Source organism: Corvus hawaiiensis, chromosome 6 (assembly GCF_020740725.1).
Source record: "Corvus hawaiiensis isolate bCorHaw1 chromosome 6, bCorHaw1.pri.cur, whole genome shotgun sequence".
Classification (NCBI taxonomy): domain Eukaryota; kingdom Metazoa; phylum Chordata; class Aves; order Passeriformes; family Corvidae; genus Corvus; species Corvus hawaiiensis.
This window is the reverse complement of record NC_063218.1, coordinates 24,562,927-24,583,509: the sequence shown is the minus strand read 5'-3', so window position 1 is coordinate 24,583,509 and position 20,583 is coordinate 24,562,927. Positions and strand designations below refer to the sequence as shown.

The 20,583-nt window shown below is 46.0% G+C and overlaps 1 protein-coding gene and 1 long non-coding RNA gene across 3 annotated transcripts; one reads left to right on the top strand and one right to left on the bottom strand.

The window, feature by feature from the left end:
• Positions 1–272: 272 nt before the first annotated feature.
• On the bottom strand, positions 273–3,682 carry CLEC14A (C-type lectin domain containing 14A). Its single transcript, XM_048306183.1, has 2 exons — positions 3,658–3,682; positions 273–2,667 (listed from the first exon to the last, which is right to left on the bottom strand). Exons 1-2 carry the CDS (start codon positions 3,680–3,682, stop codon positions 1,049–1,051), a joined length of 1,644 nt encoding a protein of 547 aa, XP_048162140.1. The 3' UTR covers positions 273–1,048.
• Positions 3,683–7,184: 3,502 nt separating this feature from the next.
• LOC125328189 lies at positions 7,185–18,467 on the top strand. 2 transcript variants are annotated; one of them, XR_007204587.1, is made up of 3 exons: positions 7,185–7,968; positions 16,939–17,013; positions 17,162–18,467. It is a non-coding gene; the product is annotated as an uncharacterized LOC125328189 (long non-coding RNA). The 2 variants fall into 2 exon arrangements; XR_007204586.1 differs by lacking the exon at positions 7,185–7,968 and adding an exon at positions 8,659–9,682 and having other exon boundaries at positions 15,791–17,013.
• Positions 18,468–20,583: the final 2,116 nt, after the last annotated feature.

The window sequence follows — 20,583 nt, the reverse complement described above, 5'->3', positions numbered from 1 at the left end:
CTGCAGCCAGGATGAAAGCTCCTCTACAGGAAACCCCAAGGGAAATCACAGAGGAAGTGTTTACCTCATTTAGAAAAGGGCACAAATGGTGAATTTTTCCTTACTCTCAAGGGACTCCATGGAAAACAACATATCTGACTAAAGAGAATGAGATTTGCATTATGTATTTGGACTCACGTTAATTCCTCTCACAGTGTGGTGTGTCAGCACCATGTCTGATTGTAAGGGAGCCGCATACTGCATACAGAAAGCAAGTTTTGTAACAACACACCTTAGGAGAAAAACTGTAACTGAAAAATTTATTCTCTGCTACAATAAAAATGAGCATGAAGTAATGAACAGGGCAGTGATTTACATCATCCTTTATTATTTTCATCAGCTGAAGTATAAAACTGACTCCCCATTAACCTCTCACTTCCTCAGCAGTTTAGTGACTTTCTATGTATAGAAATACACTTTCACTTTTTAAGGTCAGTACGAAAGCATATGGGTCACAGTTTCATTCAAAATTATGGCAGTTCACCTCTCCAAAAGTTCCAGCAATTAGATTGAAAATGAGAGCCTCCAAGTACCACTCAGGCAAAGAGTGACTTCCAGATTACAAGATTACAATTCTAGATCTACAAATCTAGATTCTAGATTACAAGATGCAAGTGCTCAAAGTGGTCCACTTTATGCTTGCTCCAAGTAAGGCACCCAACGAAGAGTTTCTGAGAGGATAAAAATGCACAATTGTTGCAGCTGCAATCGCTCTGTCAGCCAGGCTGATCTATTTATATTTTACTGAAGTCAGCACCTAAATAACTTTTTCAGACCGACAAAAATTCCTGACTGTCCAAAGGCTTCAATCACCTCAAAAGAACGTCGCTACGCGCTCCTGCACCTGATAATGTGCAAGCCCTGCCCAGCCAAGTCCCGCGGCGCCTCTCCCTCGGCTCCCCCCGGCAGCAGGGCGGGGGGCAGCAGGGACGTGGGGAGCCAAGCTCTGGCCCAGGTGGGAGCTGCCGCTCAGGGCAGCCCCGAGGGACGCGGCCTCGGCCGTCCGGGGCTATTCACCGCCCGCTGCTCCGCTGGGCTCCGCTGAGCCTGCCTCCGCCTTGCTGCCGGCCTCCGGCGGCTCCTTGTCCCCGTGGCCCTCGGATTGCTTGTTGAAGCAGATTTTGAACACCCCAAGGACGGTCATGACCAGGATGACCAGCACCACCACCGCGACTGTCACCAGGATGAAAACGTAGTTGGAAGAGGAGGAGGGCGGCGGAGCAGCCGTCTTCTCTCCGCCGGCGGCGGCCGTGGTGGTGGCGGGAGGCTCCACGGAACCGCCGGGTGCAGGGATGGAAGGACGCCGCCCCTCCGTCCTGGCACCCGACGGCTCCGCGGGGCCGCCTGTAGCGGTGGGGGTCGGCCCCGTGCCCGGGCAGGGAGTCCCGTCCGGGCCACCCGGGCCGTCCGGTGTGCAGGCACAGGCGACGCCGCCGGCGGCATCGCGGCACCCGGCGGCCTCGGCGCACCGCCCGCTGTCGGGGCTCCTGCGGCCGAAGGGGCAGGGGCAGAGGGGCTTCTCTGCCGCCTTCCAGGCGAAGCCGCCCGGCTCGGGCTGGCAGGTGAACCGCACCTCCCCGCCGGGACAAGCCACCGTCAGTACGGTGCCCGGCGGGCTGAAGCCGGGGCCGCTGCTGTGCTCCTCGAAGGGGAGGCGGTAGTCGAGGTCGAGGGCGCCCGCGGGACTGAGGTCGGGGCAGGCACCCTCGTACTGATACCTGCAGAGGTAGCCCGGGCTTTCCAGCTGGCAGACCCGCTCCTTCCAGCCCCATCTGGGGCCATTCCGGGCCAGATGCAGCCCGGCGCAGCGGGCGGTGAGGCAGGACCGCAGGGGTTCCTGCACCCACCGGCCGAGCGCCGCCGGCACCTCCTGCGGGGCCGTCCCACCCCCAACGTCCTCCCAGGAGAAGCCGCGGAGCGGCTGCTCCTCGTGGGTGCAGGCGGAGGCGTTCCTCTTCAGCCCGACCCAGAACAGCGCGGGCGTGGGGACCGCTGCCTCCGCCAGCAGCCCCAGCAGCAGTCGCAGCTCGGGCTCGCCGCTGACCCAAGCGAGGCCGCCCTGCCGCTGGTCGCAGGCACCGCGGGCCTCGGCGTACGAGACGTTGGCGAGGTGGGCGCTGAAGCAGGCGCCGGCGGGCGGGCAGCGCACGGCGGCCCGCGGGGGTGGCGGGGTCCGGGCCAGGGCGGAGGCAGCGGCCAGGAGCAGGCACCAGGGCCCGGCCCGCCTCATGCCGGCGGCGGGCTGAGGGGCGCGGCGGCTGTGGTGGCGTTCGGACCCGGCTTGGGCTGGCGTCTGCCGCCCGCGCCGTCCCTCTCCAGCGCCGACCCCGTTCCCACGGCCCTCCCCCAGACCTGCCGGAGGAAACGTGTCGGGAGCCGGGGCTGACCTCGGCATCCTCCGTTTGTTGGAGGGCCCGGGGCAAGCAGGTCCTGGCGCCGCCAGGAAGCGCTTGCCCAGCCCGGCGGGCGGGTGTCCAGCCGCGGGGAGGACGGTGCCAGCTGCGCTGTCGAAGGGGCCAGAGGGTGGCGAAGCCCAGAGCCGCAGCTCTGGGACCGGGGTCACGGGCCCTGTGTCAGGCCCGTGTGCTCGAGATGCCCGGGCCCGTCTTGTTAGCTTGTTGCTTAGCGCTTTCCGGAGAAAACTGGTCCAGCTTCAGTTATGTCTTCCTTGAAGGATGGGGGTTTCTTGGTTAGGTGAGGCTGTGCAATCAACCCCCTAGCTCCCGATACAAGGGGCGATTTAACACTCACAAAAACTGATTCAGTTCGCGGTTTTCCAGCAGGCTGGCCTAAATGCATCATACATCAGGTGCCTGCGTTGACTTCAGTCGCTGTTCTTGAATGAGTTTAACTGATCCACTGCAACTGTTCCTCCGAATGCAGTCCCCATGTTGCTCATTTTCATACTCCTGTTATTTCTGTGTGCTGTTACCTGACATGTACATTCAGATACAGCACACATATGTGCATTTTGTTTTCCAGATTTTACTTTGGAAAAACCCGTGTCAGTATTTTTGGTTTTGTGAATAAAAAATAATACAAATTTCTAGTATTTGAATACCATGGAGGGAAAAAAAAATATGGGAAAAGAGCAGAAAATAAATAATTGATCTGAGGTTTTTAAAACATAAGGTTTCTCAGTAATTGCAATCCATTTGTGTACCAATAGGCTTGGTTTTATGGAAAATAGATTTTCATAACAAAACAAGAACTTGTTGCTTTAATTCTAGATGAAGTCAGATTTTTAGTTAATCAAGGTGTTGAGGTGCTAACACCACCGAAGTCAAAGTCTACAGTGTTGTAGCAGCTGTGTATTCAGAGCTCTGCTGCCTACTGGAATTGTCACTCCTGCATTCCTTCTTCTCCATGGTGCATCAGGGCAGAGGCATCGAGCCACCTGCCTGTATGGGTCAGTACATGGAGATTCTCACTGCCTGCCTGCATTTTAAGCCAGAAAGATGAAATTCATTTTGCATCAGGAAGCTTTATCACCTGCTGTTCAGACCCCTAGTTCTTCACTGGATCTAGCTTTAAATGTACCCAAACTAAATGAATTGTTCCTTTAGCCCCCTGGGGTTTTTTTTTTATGATGTACAAAAGCTATGCTTCTGCACATACTTGTCAAGTTAGTATCTTGAGCCATTTTCCCCAAATCTGATTGATAGGTTTGAGAGAGAAGAGAGGTTGCTACAGCTTTGCTATTGCTATCTTACTGAGGAATGCTTACAAGGCTTTGCCTAATATTCCACTGGAATCCTACAGCTTCACTTTGTTTTCTCTTTCACAATTGAGTTTGTTTATTATAGCTGAATAGAAGATAAACTTTATAAATAGAAGGGATAATCTAGAAGCCCCAAAATTTTCATGTTATTCTTCAAAGCTAAGACTCTGTCCCTGAGGAGGAGAATGCAGCTCAGTCCATGAAAACATTTGCTCCCTTGCTTCTCTTCTCAGCTATTAGCCAAGGGCGTGATTTGAGCTATCTGGGCTTGCCTCTCTACCAGGTAATTGATGGTTATTACCGGCTCATTTCACACAGGCCATGACTTTAATTTCCTAGGCTGTATTTGAACCAGCAAACTGGCAAACCAGTTCAGAAAAACAGGTTAGCCACCAGTGCCCTGGGCAGTCCAATCTCATCGGAGGAACTTGTACCGCACAGAAAGATGAAAACACTGTGTGCCAAAACTGAAGGCTTTTGTCAGCTGTAAATAGAGGCAGTTGCTGTACGTCTACTCGACCTACCTGTATATCTGCTCTTCTGTCCTACTGCTGCTTCTAGGAGTCCTGCAAAATATTTAAAAATAACAGGTCTGCTTGATCTCCAGAAAACAGCTCTTCCTCTTTTTTTTATTGTTGTTTCTAGTTCTTTCATTTATATAAATAAGAAATCACTCATGAAGCGTCTTCATGGGGTTTTTCCTGAAGAAGTCCTTTTTGAAAGAGAGGATTAGCTACTCCCACACAAATGCTGGTACCAGTCCACAGGTGAGGCAACTAAACTTCTACATATAAAGAAGTCTTTATTACACAAATGTGGATGTTATAACTGATGAATGTATAAGCTGTAATGTAGCTTTTGCTGTCAATAGTAAAAGCCTTATTTAGGTGTAGTCATTCCTTAGTCTTTTTCCTGTAAGATCTTAGCACTTGAAAAAATAGTGGCTTGCTTTAATGGTATTTTTATTAAGAGCCATTGGGATTTTTTAATTTCATCATGTAACTGTATCTATCTTATAATAATATGTACATTTTTACTAAGGAGTTGTGAGAGGAGTGCTGAATTAATAAAACTACTTTTCTCTTTTAGGGTGGATTCCTTTTGTATTTTTATAAGGTAAATTACAACTATTCTTTTTGCAACTAACCAGGAAATATGTCATCCTTATATCAGCACATACTTTGCTATTGCTAGGGCCTAAGGGGGTGTATTTTCATTAGTAGTAGTCTTGTTGAGGGATACAGTATCCTGATCTTGCTAAGAGCCATATTTTACTTCTCGGAGGTAGATGGATGATGCAGTGAAAAAGATCTGCCTTGCTTCAAAGGGGACAAGTAAAATGATCATGTCAAACTAAAATGTGTAGAGCATAAGGAGCGTAAATTTCTCTTTCCCAAAGGGAATACAGGAAAATGTCTGGAAATAGATCTGTCTACCCCATTATGCCACAAAACCTGGAGACAGTATCTAACATATAGAAGCAGCTATCTTTTCTGCTAATGTAAAGGAGGGCTGCTGATGTGCAAGGCCATTTATCACCTGGCCTGTACAGGTAAAATATCATATTGCGGTTTGTTGCATGATACAGATTTGTTTGGAGTTGGAAACTATGGAGAGGCAGCAAGGAAGGAAGATCTATATTCTGGCAGCACTGCCTGTTTGCACAGCTGCAGCCTTTTAGCTTGGTGCAGCCTCACGGAGTTTACACCAGTTGGCTGTGGTCAGGCTGTACAGTCCCTATGAGCTCTCCCCTTCCCTCTGGTCCCAACGAGGATCTCTACTGGATCCAGACATATTTCTGCTGAATTTTTTGTGGGTAAAGTCAAAACTTACTCCCCATCTTTCAGTATTTTGCTAAATTATAGGTAATAATTTAAATAACCCAATGTAAACAGGTATTTTAAACAATTGCTGAATTGAGAATTGCTGTCACTTGGCAGTGTGCCTCAAAAATTATGCGCTAAATCCTCCTTTTGTCACTAAGTGCTTCATGAAACAATATCTATATTATATAAATATATGTATGGTATATTGTGGTATAATATATAAATATATATATGGTTTATCAAATAAGGCAGCCCTACATTTCGCATCTAACTTGTGTTTAGACAAAGTATTTTCTCACTAAATAGTTATATTATTCTTTAAGAAAATACCGAAGTTTTAAAAGACTCTCTTGAAGTCAATGAGAACTGTCTCATTTCAACAGTGTGACAAGATTTCTTATTAATTTCTCTGTATTCAGTCACACAACTTGCAACAAGGAGTAAAAATGCCAGGGGGAATCCAGCATGCTTTTGCTACTTTTCCAGGGAACAGGATAGGAAACGAAAATAGGAATTTCTGCCCTATTGTAGCAAATTGCGTGATCGTAAGAATTTAATTATTCATCTCTCAAAAGGTCTTTGTAGATTACAAGGTTCAGTTACAGAGTTTGGAAAAGACAACCCAGCAGGGGTCATGCAAGTCCCTGTCTACTATAATAATAATAATTTCCAATGACATTATCACGTAGCTATGGGACTTAGTAACAAGGAATGATATTTAACTGCTGGTATGAACACAGTGGTATATCTGTTACATTTATGACATGGACATAAAATATAACTAATCCTGACCTGCTAAGGGGACATTTAGTAGATGAACTGCATTGATGCGGCTGTAGCATTACCCCATATGCATATGTTCCCCTTAAAGCCTGATCAGTTTATATGTTCATGTTTCCATTGCTAAGTATGCAAGAAAATAATGTATTCTGTTAACACTTCCACTAATCTTCAATGAGTTATTAAGGAAGATTCCAATTCTGTAATTAGCTAGGGGAAATGATCTCCAGAACTCTCAAATTAAACACACTAAATCTTTTCCAAAAATACCGTAGAGTATAAATAATTTTTATTCTCACTCTAGCTCACTCCCTTCCTTTTGTTGACTGGATAATTCATACTAGTTCCATCCCAGCCTCAAAATTCTTCACATCTCCTGTATTATGTAGCACTGTCTGGTTGCCCCATATGAGCCCCTTTGTGTTGAATATACATCGGCATGAGGGGGTCCACAAGAACTAGAGGCAGGTATGGCCATATGCTCTATTTTGCAGCAAACAACGTCAAAAATAGCAAAAGCCCTGAAATGCATCGTGGTATCAAACCACCCTTCATCATCTTCTCTTTTCTCCATACATTGAATAATAGACACCCAGAAGCGGTCAGAGCTTTGACTGGTTTGGCATATCCTATAGGTCCATGTGAAGTGTCTGCATACTGCAAAATCAGAGCTTTCAGTTGTGTTTTTTGTTTATGCCTGTATTTCAATATCTGATTATATATGAAGAGGAGAGAGGAGAGGAGAGCCCCCACAGCAGCCTGATGCCAGGTGGTGCAGGGCTGTGAGCACAGAGCAAAGGACAGCCACAGCCAAAGTGGCAATTACCACATAAAGTCAGCACATGGGTCTTCAAGCATGTTCTTTCAGGCAGCTGCAGGAGATGCACTGTGTCCTGAGGGATGTTCGCAGCCTTGAAGCTGCTTTGTGGCTCGAAGGATGTCCTTAAAAAGCATTTCTGTCGTAAGTTCAACACCACCTTTATGCAATTTACTTCCTGGTCCACAAAAGTACTATCAGTAGCCAATGTAAACCATATGTTTTGGAGGCCTGTAAAAGTGTTGAGTTCTGATGTCCTCTCATCCTAGAAAAAAAGCAAACAGAAGAGAAGAATGAGAGACTAATTCATATCTACCCCCAATCCTATTGCAGGTTTCTGGTATTTTATCAGATTTTGACCTAAGTAAAAGCATTTTTGGAAATCAGTGAATTTCCATTTGAAGTGAGAAACACCCACATTTATAGTAACTTCCTATAATATTGTAATTCTACAACAAACTTCTACTACTGGAAGGCTTTTTGGTATGAGACAAAATTTCCTAGGGAAATAAAGTAAAATAGAAGGAAATCCATTGGTAAAGAGTTGATTTCACTTCCTGGCCTTTTGCCCAGATTGACCATTTCAGAGAGAGTCTTGTAGTATTTGCTTGAAAATGGGTAAGGGATACAGACTAGTAAGAATAAAAGCAAGAAGGAGCAGCTGTGAGATGGAGAGGCAGCAGATGCTTGTCTACACAAGCAGCTAATTCAAGATGAAAAAAATAAAAGGAAGGAAGAAAATTCTGAGCCCAGTGAAATAATTGTTGTCATGGAGATTATGGGAGGTAAACATACCTTTTATGGAAATATTTATTGTCATTCTTTTTGTGAGACTAGACAGACTAAAAAGGCTTTAGTTCACTTAACTGATGCATTTTCCTCCTTTCCCTTTTTAAATAACGGCAATTCTTAAAGCATTTCCTTCTCAAGAAAGTCTGTTTTAAATGTTCCTCATTTTTTGCTTGCAAGACATAGAAACAGAGTATCTGTATACTGTTGAAGAGGGAGAAGAGGATCTTGCTGTATGGCACATGGCTTTTTTCCTTTCCTGTTTATCATAGTAAAAAGGCCAACAGTGCCGTCCTTTGCACTTGTGTGTTAAATGTGTGTTCAGCGGTACTTACTCTTGCTATCCTAAATGGTTGTATACTCATCAGATGGTACCTAGGAGCCTGAAATTTTACAGGAAATAAAGACAAGGGAGTTCTTTATGTGCTCTGGAGGAAGTGCATTTTGAATGCAGATAGGCTCAAGAAAAAAAATTAGTGTCTTACTTTGGAATTCCCACACACCAGGATGTGGAATATTTAGGACTGGGGTGTTACTTTGTGTCTAATTAAAATAGGAAAATTAAATTAATTTAATTTATTAAATTAAATTTATTAATTTTAATAAATAAATTTATTTTTTAGAAATTATTCATGGTCTAAGTAGTGGATGTGTCTTACCTGCATTTCTTTCATGTGAAGGTTAAAATCCTTGCATCTCTGACAGTTTTTCCCAATTTAAATGAAACAAATATCTCTGTTATGACATATGAGAATGTTATTTTTCAAGGATTGAGGTTTACCAACACTAAAAGCATCAAAGAATGCTCATTTCAGAACACAGTCACATATTCCATACATTAGCAATTACACATTCACAAGGTAGACTTGATCTACATTTTCATCCACGAGTAGGTTCTGTTATATTAATATAGTTTTTTAATTTTTGTATTATGGTTGTGTGCCATAATACAAATTATGTATTATGGTTGTGTGCCAGGCCCTGGTTTAATTGACTTATTATTTCTATTAAATTATATCATACAGTAGCAGCAATGATACCATTCTTGTACTGCACATATGAATATCTCAGGGCTGCAGAAAACACGTGAACATCCTGTGTCTCCTGTAGATCTGTGTAGATTGAGTCCCAACTGAGCCTGTCATTAATCTGTTCAGTGGTGGGTGTGTGTTTGTGAAAGGAAAAGTGCTCATCTGCAAACTGTGTACCCAGTGGGTATGTGTATGCCCATTCTGCCCAATTCTGGACACTTGTGGTTATTCTTCCCCTAATATTCTGGGAACCCTTGAGAAAGACATGCATCTATTCATATGATAAAGTAAAGCCCTAACTACTGTTTAGCTGAAGACAAAAAACAACCCTAGAATCCATATAATCATATCTAAAACAAGCCATGAATAATAGGATGTGAAAACAAAAAGTGGCCTCATTTCCTGGCGTCATTTAGAGTGATACCAGCCACAGGCTGCCCTTGAAGATCACCAGGGTTCAGGGATTGTCTGTGAAGGGAGGGACTGTTATCACTGTTCTGCTGGTTTCAGATTTCAGCCATCATACACTTTGTCTACTTCTATGTGGTATGAAAACACAGTGACAGTAATTTGTGCTTGGTGCTCACCAGACACACTGTAATGTAGGGGGATAGGTTAGGGTCTGCAGGAATCTAGTTTAGGTACCGATGAGCTCTACCAACAGGCCAAGTTACCGGGTGTTGGGGAAGATGAAACAGGAAAGCCTTGGAAATATGATTGCCTGACAAAAGATTTTGGGAATATGAAAACTACAGGCAACATCGAAATGAAAGCCACTTTTGAAATACCAGGTCTTAGTTACTGAACAACTAGAAAACAATGGTATGGCCGACTGAAGTAATCCCCTCTTGATGGAACAATACCCTCTGCTTGCAAACAGGTCCAAGGGTCAGAGCAGACCCTACTAGCTCAGCAGAAGGGGTCCAAAGAGTAGTTTTTAGAAGTTAAGATGTAACACTCTATGGTAATATAAGAACTCTTATAGGCTGTATGTAAATGCTATAGGATTTGTATCTTGTATTAGATTGGTTAGTGACAATTAGAATATTCAGTACAGAAGATGATTTATTGTATTGTAACCAGGACTTCAGACATTCTCATTCTCATTTCTCATTCTCATTCTCATTCTCATTCTCATTCTCACTTCTATTCATTCTCTCTTCTATTCATTCCTCTCTTCCACTTCTACTCTTGCTCCTACTCTCTCTCTCTCTCTCTCTCACCCGTTCACTCTCTTGCTCTCTTGGGCCTGCTCAGAGCTGAGTCTACCAGCTCTGAGCAGTGCCCCAATACCCACGCCCTTTACAATAAACCGGCTGTGTCCCAAGACCTGCCTATAGAGATCTCTCGTCTCCATCCGTCACCGTCTACGTCCGGCCATCCCGACAGGACCCCAGAACCCCCGAAACCTACAGTCTGGCGCCCACCGTGATTGCCGAGCCCACACCCAGCACCTACAGTCTGGCGCCCACTGTGATTGCCGAACCCACACCCAGCACCTGCAGCCTGGCGCACAACGTGATTGAACGCCCGGTTCAGCTTTCTCCATCTGTAGGACTTTTCTCCATGGACGGTAACTAAAAGACCAGTTATAGCCACCTAGAACTTGTCGTGAGCACGGCATACCGATGCTGCGCATCGTAATAGCTGGAGCTCTGTAATTCTGCTGAGGCAGCCTTCGAGCACGGGGTTTACCTGGAGCTCTTGGAGGCAATTGCCTGGCAGCCCTCGAGCACGGGCCGCCACTGCTGTGCAGCGGCCCCCTGGAGCTCTTTGAGGAGGTCTGCCGTATCACCCCTCGAGCACGGACACGCTGCTAAGCAGTACTGACCGGAGCTCTGCGGAGGGAAACCTGCCTCACGCCCCGAGCACAGGCGAGTAGTGCTGAGCACCGCCCGCACTGGAGCTCAGTGCGGACCCACCCGTGAGGTCCTGAGCACGGAAAGCCGTTGCCAAGCGACGCCTGAAACCGGAGCTCTGGGAATGGACCGAAAAGCGGCGTCCTGAGTGCTGAGTGGAGTGCCTGGCCAGCCCCGCACGACAGACATCTGAGTAAGGACGCTGCTCCTGCGACATCACCTAAGTGAGTATCATACTGGTCTAAAAAATGGGACAAACCCACTCTGCCCATGACAGAGATCTCTATAAGCAACTTAAGCATTTACTTATAAGCTCTGGTCCAAGTCAGTTGCCTAAACACGAGCTAAAAAATCTTTTAGAATGGACCCGACTTAATTTCCCAAATGCTGACCGTTCAGCCGTCTTTACAAGAGACTTTTGGGACACAGTTGGAGTTAAGCTCTTTAATAATATCTCCTACCGGGATATCGCAGCCGCACAGCTGCTCCCAGCTTGCAGAGCGCTGGTAGAGCTGTTTGCTGCGGTGGTGCCGCCCGCAGCAGTCACCCCGCCGAGCCCAGCTCCGGCTGCTAGTCCGCCCCTTGCCGTCGCGAGCCCGCAGCGGAGCACGGCCCCCGCCCCTCCGCCGGACCCCGTGGCTCCGATACCCGCGGTCCGGCTGACGCGCGCCACCCCCGCCCCCCGCGCTCGCGGCCCCCGCACCCCTTACCCCGGCCCCAGCCACCCCACCGGACCCTACGGCCCCTCCCGCCATCCCCGCCATCCCATTCCTCCCCGCTGCCCCATCCCCCGCGGCCCCCGCCTTCAGTGCCAGCGTCTCCGCGGCCCCGCCCCTTGCCCCTGCCCCCCCGTGCCCCCCCCCCCGGTTCCGTCACCGCGGCTCCACCCCCCGCTGCTGCCGTCATTGCTACCCCACTCCCCGCTGCTGACATCATGGTGGCCCCGCCCCCCGGCGGTACCCCTGCGGGACCAGCGCCTACCCCCCTGCTACCTACGGGTGTTACCCCTCCCCCAGCCGCGCCGGTTATGGCCATGGCTGCCATTATAGCCGGCCCCCCCCAAAGCCAAGCGGCGACCCTTCTTCCAGCCCCCCAGGTCCCCCCCCCCCGACACGGCGCCGATGATAGCCATTGTTCCATCCGCGTCCGCCGCTGCTGCGTCTTCACAGTCCCCTGCCGCTCCCGAAACACTGGTGCCCAGAGCGCCGGCCACGGCTGTCCTGCTGTCTCCGGCACCCCCTGTGCACGTTACCGCAGGAACCCTACCCCCCCACCCTGCCGTTCAAGCGCACACAGCACGCCCCGAGCGGTCCCCCGGCCCCGTGGCGGCACAGCAGCCGCCTGTGTCTACTCCCGTTCCTCCTGCCGTTTCTGTGCGGTTCCCCAATCCCGGCACACCATCGCTTGCGCTGGGAGCGCCCCAGCTCCGCGAGCCACTTGATGCCGGTGCCGCGCTGCCTGCACGGAGGTCTGCAGTCTCCTCCGTTCCTGCCGCTGCTCCAGCCCCGCCTCCCGGCACCGCCGCCCCGCCACCACCCACCCCAGCCCAGTCTACAAGCTTCCAGCAGCAGCACGCCGCGATCCAGCCACCAGCCCTCCTGCCTCCCGCGACCGCAGCCCCAGCCCCTGGTTCTGCAGTCCTGCCATCTCCCGCTTTGCCCGAACCGCCCGCCACACGGACTGCTGCCCTTACAGCCTACCGCGCGGACCTGATGACGCAACACGCGCATGCGCCATTGCTGCAACTCCCGGACCAGTGGTATCAGTCCGCTCAGACTTCTCCAACCTCAGCACCGCTCCCGGGACCAGCCGCGCATCCTCCCGCGACTCCGCCGCGCAGCTCCACCCCGCCTCCTCTCCCGCCGCCACCGAAATCGGCTGCACCACTCCCGAACTCTGCCATGCCATCATCACCCCCGCCGGGTCCCATCCCCGCGCCGCAGCCGCCCCCGCCGGGGTCCCCCGACACCGTACAGCCGTATCCCTCCGCGCAGCACAGCCTTGCCTCAGAAGCCGCGAGCAGGGGGGGAACCGAGAGCAATAATGCAGCTCCAGTGGCAGGGGAGACGGAGAGCCCCTCTGCCGGAGCTGATGCTTTAAATCTAACACAAGTAAACTCTGAAAAGCAGCCAGATTTGTTTGCAATAAGCCCCAGAGTCCCGCCGGCAAGCGGCGGGGATCTTGCAACCCAGAAAGAGAAAACGAGTTCTGAAAGTTTGTCAGCGCTACCTTCTGAATCAAAAAATCCTCCAAAGTGCTCAGATTATTCTAAATTAACAGATTGCCATGAAATAAGACCCCAAATCTATAAAGATGAAAGTCTTAGTCTATTAACTAAGCCTGTGATAGCTAGCCAACAGCCTGACAGTCCTAAAATGTGGGCTCCCATCTCCACTCTCCAAATTAAAGAACTAAAAAGTGCTGTAAGATACAGTGACATTTGCTCACCGTATCTTAAACAACTGCCAAAAAGTACCCTAAAAGGAACACATCAAACTTTAAAACGCATTTTAAATCAACAGAAAAGGGGAAAAGCCCAGGCTACACCTCAAAGAAGGTTGAATAAAGCCTTGTATGTTTTTAATTTCTTGAACAGCTCTGCAGAAGAGCCTGAACCCCCCATCTATAGACATTTCCTAAACAACAAAAAAGCAAAACTGAAAGAGCACCCTCCAGTTTTAATTAAGAATTTAGCATCAGGAAAAATAGAAAGACCTTATGATCTTATAATGTGGGGGAAGGGGTTTGCATGTGTTTCCACAGGTGGAGAGCTCAAGTGGGTTCCAGCAAAAAACGTGAAGCCATACCACACATCAAAACCTGCTGACGCCTCCACACCAGCCAGTGACCCTGCAAGTGGAAGCCAGGAAGCAAGCACCCAAACCTGAAGTACGCAGAATCACCAGAAGAAAGCGATCTGCCAAAAACAGCTCAAGAAAATAATGGAGCTTTCTCATCTGCGCGCGTGCATGTTGCTTTTATTCTTATATTTTAGTTTTTATAGTGAAGCTTTACCTGTAAATCAACCAAAGACAAATGTCTGGGTTGCTTTAGCCAAATCTGCAGGCTCCGATACCATCTGTCTATCTGACACAAGCCCTGACAAACCTTTTTCAACCTGTTTAGTTGGAATACCTTTACCAGAAGGTTTTGATAATGTTACTCTTGATAAGTACTGGCCATACGATGATCACATTTCTCCAACTACCAGCCATAAACACCAAACTTATATTGATAACTCTAAAATTGATAAATCTGACCTTCAAGAGCTAGAAATCCTAGGCTCGTTAACTATGGATACCTGCTATTTCTTTCACTTTCTAGGAGAAAACGGTCCTCATTTAAATGTTACCCCATATCACCCAGCTTATAGCAATGTAACTTCTTGGTGCAACCAAGCTAAGCTTCTTATATATGACGAACCTCATGCAGATCGTTTTAACAAACTTCCTATTCGATTCCCTAGAGGAATTTGGCTCATCTGTGGAGACAGAGCCTGGCAAGGTATACCTTCAAAAATAGATGGTGGCCCTTGTGCTCTGGGACAACTTACAATTATTGCTCCCAGTGTCAAAGAAGTAATCAAAAAGAAAAACAGAAAAATTAGATCTTCCTGGGGACATCAGTATGAGAGCGACTGTGATAGTGACTTTCATCCTTGGAACTCTGAAAAATCAATTGTTGCGAGCATTTTTCTTCCTCAGTTAAGTTCCTCAATTGCACTAAAACAGTTAAACAAGTTGGGATGTTGGCTCAGCAAGGAGGTAAATGCCACCTCTACTATGATCAGTGATTTGTTAACCGATGAAGAGGCAGTCAGACATGCCACTTTACAAAATAGAGCTGCCATTGATTATCTTTTATTAGCACATGGGCATGGCTGTGAAGATTTTGAAGGATTATGCTGTATGAACTTATCCGATCATTCTGTTTCCATTCACAAACAGTTACAAAACCTAAGGGACCTAGCTAACCAAATTACAACAGATAACCCGTCTTGGCTAGACAGTTTGTTTGATGGTTGGAGCTTTGCACCCTGGCTAAGGGAACTCTGTAAAATAGGCTTGATTATTCTAGTAGTAATAATTATAGTTTTAGTAGCAGTACCTTGTATACTTCAGTGTGTGCAAAAAATGACGAGTAAGACTATGTCTAATATCTTAATTGTCCATCGAAAAGGGGGAGATGTTGGGGAAGATGAAACAGGAAAGCCTTGGAAATATGACTGCCTGACAAAAGATTTTGGGAATATGAAAACTACAGGCAACATCGAAATGAAAGCCACTTTTGAAATACCAGGTCTTAGTTACTGAACAACTAGAAAACAATGGTATGGCCGACTGAAGTAATCCTCTCTTGATGGAACAATACCCTCTGCTTGCAAACAGGTCCAAGGGTCAGAGCAGACCCTACTAGCTCAGCAGAAGGGGTCCAAAGAGTAGTTTTTAGAAGTTAAGATGTAACACTCTATGGTAATATAAGAACTCTTATAGGCTGTATGTAAATGCTATAGGATTTGTATCTTGTATTAGATTGGTTAGTGACAATTAGAATATTCAGTACAGAAGATGATTTATTGTATTGTAACCAGGACTTCAGACATTCTCATTCTCATTTCTCATTCTCATTCTCATTCTCATTCTCATTCTCACTTCTATTCATTCTCTCTTCTATTCATTCCTCTCTTCCACTTCTACTCTTGCTCCTACTCTCTCTCTCTCTCTCTCTCACCCGTTCACTCTCTTGCTCTCTTGGGCCTGCTCAGAGCTGAGTCTACCAGCTCTGAGCAGTGCCCCAATACCCACGCCCTTTACAATAAACCGGCTGTGTCCCAAGACCTGCCTATAGAGATCTCTCGTCTCCATCCGTCACCGTCTACGTTCGGCCGTCCCGACTGGACCCCAGAACCCCCGTAACCTACACCGGAGAGGTTGGTTCACGTTCAGCAGCATTTTCCCAGGTAAGGCATGAATGAGCAGTGAAAAGTTGTTGCTTTAGCTGCCCATTACTCGGGACAATAGATAGTCTGCAATCCAGCTGCACCACTTGGCACTTCGGTTCAAAGGTCCTTGGTTTCATATTAGTTGAATAGAAAAGGTCAATAAGAGGTGAGAGACAATTGAATGTGGATAAATAATACAGGAATGAGAGCTGCAAGTGTTTGACTCATCTCTGCTGATGTGATATTGATCTGAACTAGAAATGTCAAACCCTTCTCCGCCCAGAGGTTTAGAAATGCTTCTGATGTGTGTCAGTAAGAGATAAGAATCAGACCAAGAATATATTAGCAGATGCCAGAGGGAATAAAGCATAAACAACCCAAGAACAATAGTTCCTGTGTGTCAGCTACAAATAAAGTGTTCTTATTTGGCAGAGCACGTTCTGCTTATGCCTGATCCTTCAGGGCAGTCTGGGCGTGCCAAAGACATGGGAGGAGAGGTCAGGTACAAGGAGACTGCATAAGGGTGAGGTGGCAGGTTCGTGGGACTGCACCTGTGCCCTCACGTGCAGAGGTGGAGGAAAGGATTGAAGTCAATGGACTTGCTCTACACTGAATTTCCACCCCATTTATTTTATGACTGGCCTTCATATTTTACCCTGAGAGCACCCAACTGCATTTATAAAGGATTTTAGGCATCATGCTCCAACTTCCAATTAAAGACTGGGTCTTCAAAGCCTCTGCTATGCCATGATTTAACCCTCTAGAGGCATCTCCCCAACACACTAGTTTTCCTTCCTGTAAATTACTTTACATTTTTCCCATTAGACACATGTGCAGCTTGACTTTACACTTGACAAGAATTGTCCCTTCTGTATAATGCTTATTCTTTGATCTCAGATGAATAAAATCAGCTTCATTCGCCTAATACATAAAGCCTTGCACAAAATGCAGTCAGATCACAAAAGGACAGAGAAAGGAAATCCTGTAGCCTGAAGGTTAAGGCATTTTTCATGACAAAGCAGAGTTACTTCTGCTGCAGTGATTATTTCTGTATTTTATATCCTCTGAAAAAAAAAATTGTCAGGAGAGACGGATGCAGAAACCCAGCTAAGATTGACTGATCTTCTCCTCAAGCACAGGGTTTTGCTTCACATCCCTGCTCCACCGTCTGACAGAAGAAGGATTTGAACATACATCTCTGACATTCAAGTAAGCATATTAATCACTGAGCTGTCTTACTTTTTTCCTTTTTCTTATTTAGAGAGACTGACTACATACCAGTTTTCTGATGTATTGGAAAGCAACCAATGGAGATTTGGACTAAACAAACCTCTTTTCTTTCCTTCTTCCTTGACAGGAAGGGTGTCAGTATGTCGCCATCTTCAAACAAGCTGGAAACATGGGACATTTGTCACAGATTTTTCCTTTGAAGTCAATACTAAATTGAGGCCTGTCTGCAATGTTCAATCTGTATTCCAAAGGAAAGAGCTCTTACAGAACTATCTAGAGAAACAGGTCTTTTGCTGAAATGTTCTCTGTTCGTCTCTTGCTGCATCAGGACCAAGGTGGCAATGTTTGCTGCTATAAAACCAGTGAGAATCATCCACTTATTTAAATGTACTAGTTTCAGTCTTACCCGTGCTTTATACCAGTGTACAAAAAAGGGGATTTGTATTCTTCAGCATTTCAATATTAATGAAAAAAAGTAAAAAATTACTTACTTCAGTAATTCCCAAAGAGTTTCCATGTCAGTGTGAGAAAACTTAGGGGACTGAATGTAGTTAATCTTAGCTAAAATCTCAACACTATGTTTTAATAAAGATTCCCAAGTAATTGTGACTTCAAGTCACTGCTCACGATGGATAACATTTCCAGAGAAACAGGAATGGTGCTGCATCGGTGTTTTTGATTTAGCCAGACTCCTTTGATGGGAGAGAAGCAAGGGAGAGAGAAGATGAAATAAACCTTTAGACTCTGAATCCTCTTGCCACACTGGTCATATGAGTCACTACAGAGAGAATTTATCCTGTCCTTCTGACAGTGTAAAGATTTTACTAGTTTTATTGTAATTGTTCGTGCAACATACACAAGTTTCTTTCTCTTTTTTTTTTTTCCTTTTTGTTTTTTAATGTGAAGGGACTATGCCATAAGCACAAGAAAAGTCTGTAACAGCCACGAGATTTTCCTTTTCTCTCAGAAAAATACATTAAACAGGATTAGGGAATCTTAAAATAATTTAAAAGGCTTCTTTCTAACTCAAGAAAATGTTATATGAAACATGCTTCCTTGAAAAGTAGGCTTTATGTAGACCTTTAACTTTAGACTTTAAATTTAGACCTGTATAGTCACACATATTAATACAAGAATCTATGCAATGACAGTTCAGAGGTGTGCTTGAATGCATTCATTGCTGATATGCTGGATTTATGGCAACTGGACCAGAGGTCTGTGAAAATTTGCTTGTCATTCCCAACAGGATTGAAATGCTTCTGCTGTTCAGTAGTCTTGTATGCTTGTCACCATTAATGTTCCCTCTAATTTATTTCTCTGTGTGTGACAAATGACCTCCTGAATACCAATGTGAAACTTGTAGCCCTAATTCACATGATGCTGGAAATGGAACAGCAAAATAAATGAGTTTGCAATCCTCTTTCTTCATTTGATATTCTGGTACTCAGTTCATGGTGTAAGTTTCTACAGATTTATGGCTTCTTCATCATGTTAGAAAGTAAAAATAAGTTATTTTTTGCAGTGCATTTTGTGCAGACCCTCAAATTACACAGTGTCCAAGGAAACACAGCTGTGTCACTGATAGACATCTCATGTGAAAAAACCTAGAGCAGATTGAAAACACACCCTCCCAGCCAAGTCTTCACTTCAGGTTCTGTCATTCCAGTAATAGGTAAAGAGAGAGAGAGAAGAGAGGCATTCAGAGTATTCAGAATTGTCCTTTACATGGCTGGGACCAGTAGTGCACCACCTGCTCAGGAGCAAAATCCCCAAGAGAAGCAGTTTGCCAATCTGGATCTATCTCTGTGCTCCAGAGTTCTGGGCAAAAGATACAAAGGAGGCTGATGGAAGTGGGTTTTGGGGCTGTGAGGGCACCAGAGCATCTGGAAGACGCGACACATCTCAGCATACCCTGTCCTGGTCCCTAGGTTTGCAAGTTAAGGTTTTGCAGATGGACTTACAGGAATCCTGAACTTGTGTTGACCTGAGGCGTTACCACCCTCCATGCACAGCCTCCCTTTTGCTCACTGCCCAGGGGCGATAAGCTCAGGGGCTGCCACAAATCAAGGGGTGCTGGTCATACCCCTGTCACATCCAGATTTCCTGGCCATTGCAGTGGTCACTAGTAAGCCTGTTTGTGGCTACAGCTGTGCCTGGCTCAGACTGCTTGCTTTCATGGCTCCTCTGTTAGGCACAGCTGCCTGCTCAGAGGGTGGAAGCCCATGGCTGTGTCAAGCGGCTACCCGCAGAGTGTAATACATCTCAAATAGTCAGGCGTGCAAGCACAAAATTAAACTTTCCAGGAGTAAAATTTTATTGCTCCAGCGATGACATTAGGTGAATTCAAAGAGTGAGCAGGCTTGGGTGGAATGGCTTCATTCTGAAGCCTGCATGGAGAAAATCAAATATTTCAGAGCCATGTACCATTCTTTTGCTACAGTGCCATTTTTTCTAAGGTCACTTATTTGACCCCAGTTTGTACTCCAGGGTGTGGTTTCTAGAATATTGTGATGACCCACCCTTAAGGGGAAGGAAATTCTCTGGGCCTCTACAGTTATCCTTACTGTGCCTAAGCAATAGATCGTCTGTCTGATGTCACAGGGTCTCCCTGCGTGTAGATTGTGCCACTTAAAACAACAACCCTCTGTGTCTGAAAAGCAGGGTAAGGGGCTGAGTGAGCAGGGATTCTGGAAAAATGATACTTGAGCACTGAACTGGTCTACTTAAGTGTGTGGCCTTAAGAACATCTGTGTAAATATGCATACATAGAAAAGAAAATCCTTACTCCCATTGAAAGCAGTGGGAATTTTACCACTAGATTCAGAAAGGCTTGAATGCCATCTAGGGCATATTGAAAAGTATAAATTAATGTTTTCTGGAAAAGACATTGAAATGGAAAAGACAAAATTTCCTTCAAAAAGAGAAAACAGCATTTTTATTTTAGAAGAATGCATTTGAAAAAAAAAATCTCTTAAACTGACATTTTTTTGTTACTACTCGCATCAGAAATGAAAAGTGGCTATTATCCAGTGACATAGATGTAGGTTACTGAAATTACTGGGGCTTCAGTGTTCCAGCTTGCCTAACACTATGTGTGATGTCTGTTCTTTAGATGAAAAGATTTGATATGGCTCTATAGAGTAACAGGCAACTTTCTTATTATCTTTAGATTATGAGCATATGCAGATTATAAACATTAATAAATCCCTATCTATACAGTCTGGTGGGAGACTCTTATACAGTATTGATGATAGCCTAAGACTCTTCTGCTTCATTGCCCTAATGTCATAAGTCTAAAATTGGATAGTCTCAGGATGTCCCGCCTATGTCCAGGCAGGAAATTGAGCCTAATTGTCATTCGTGCAGTTTTCTGCATGATAATGGCTGGATGAGCATGGAGCACAATGCACTGCAGTTACCTGTGATGTATAAGTTCTGCTGAAAAAAGCACGCACTCATTTTCGCAGCACTATCTGCTTGGCACATACCTTCAAAAAGAAACTATAAAGAGAGGAGACAGACAAGAGTTGCGTTTATTGTCTTGACTTT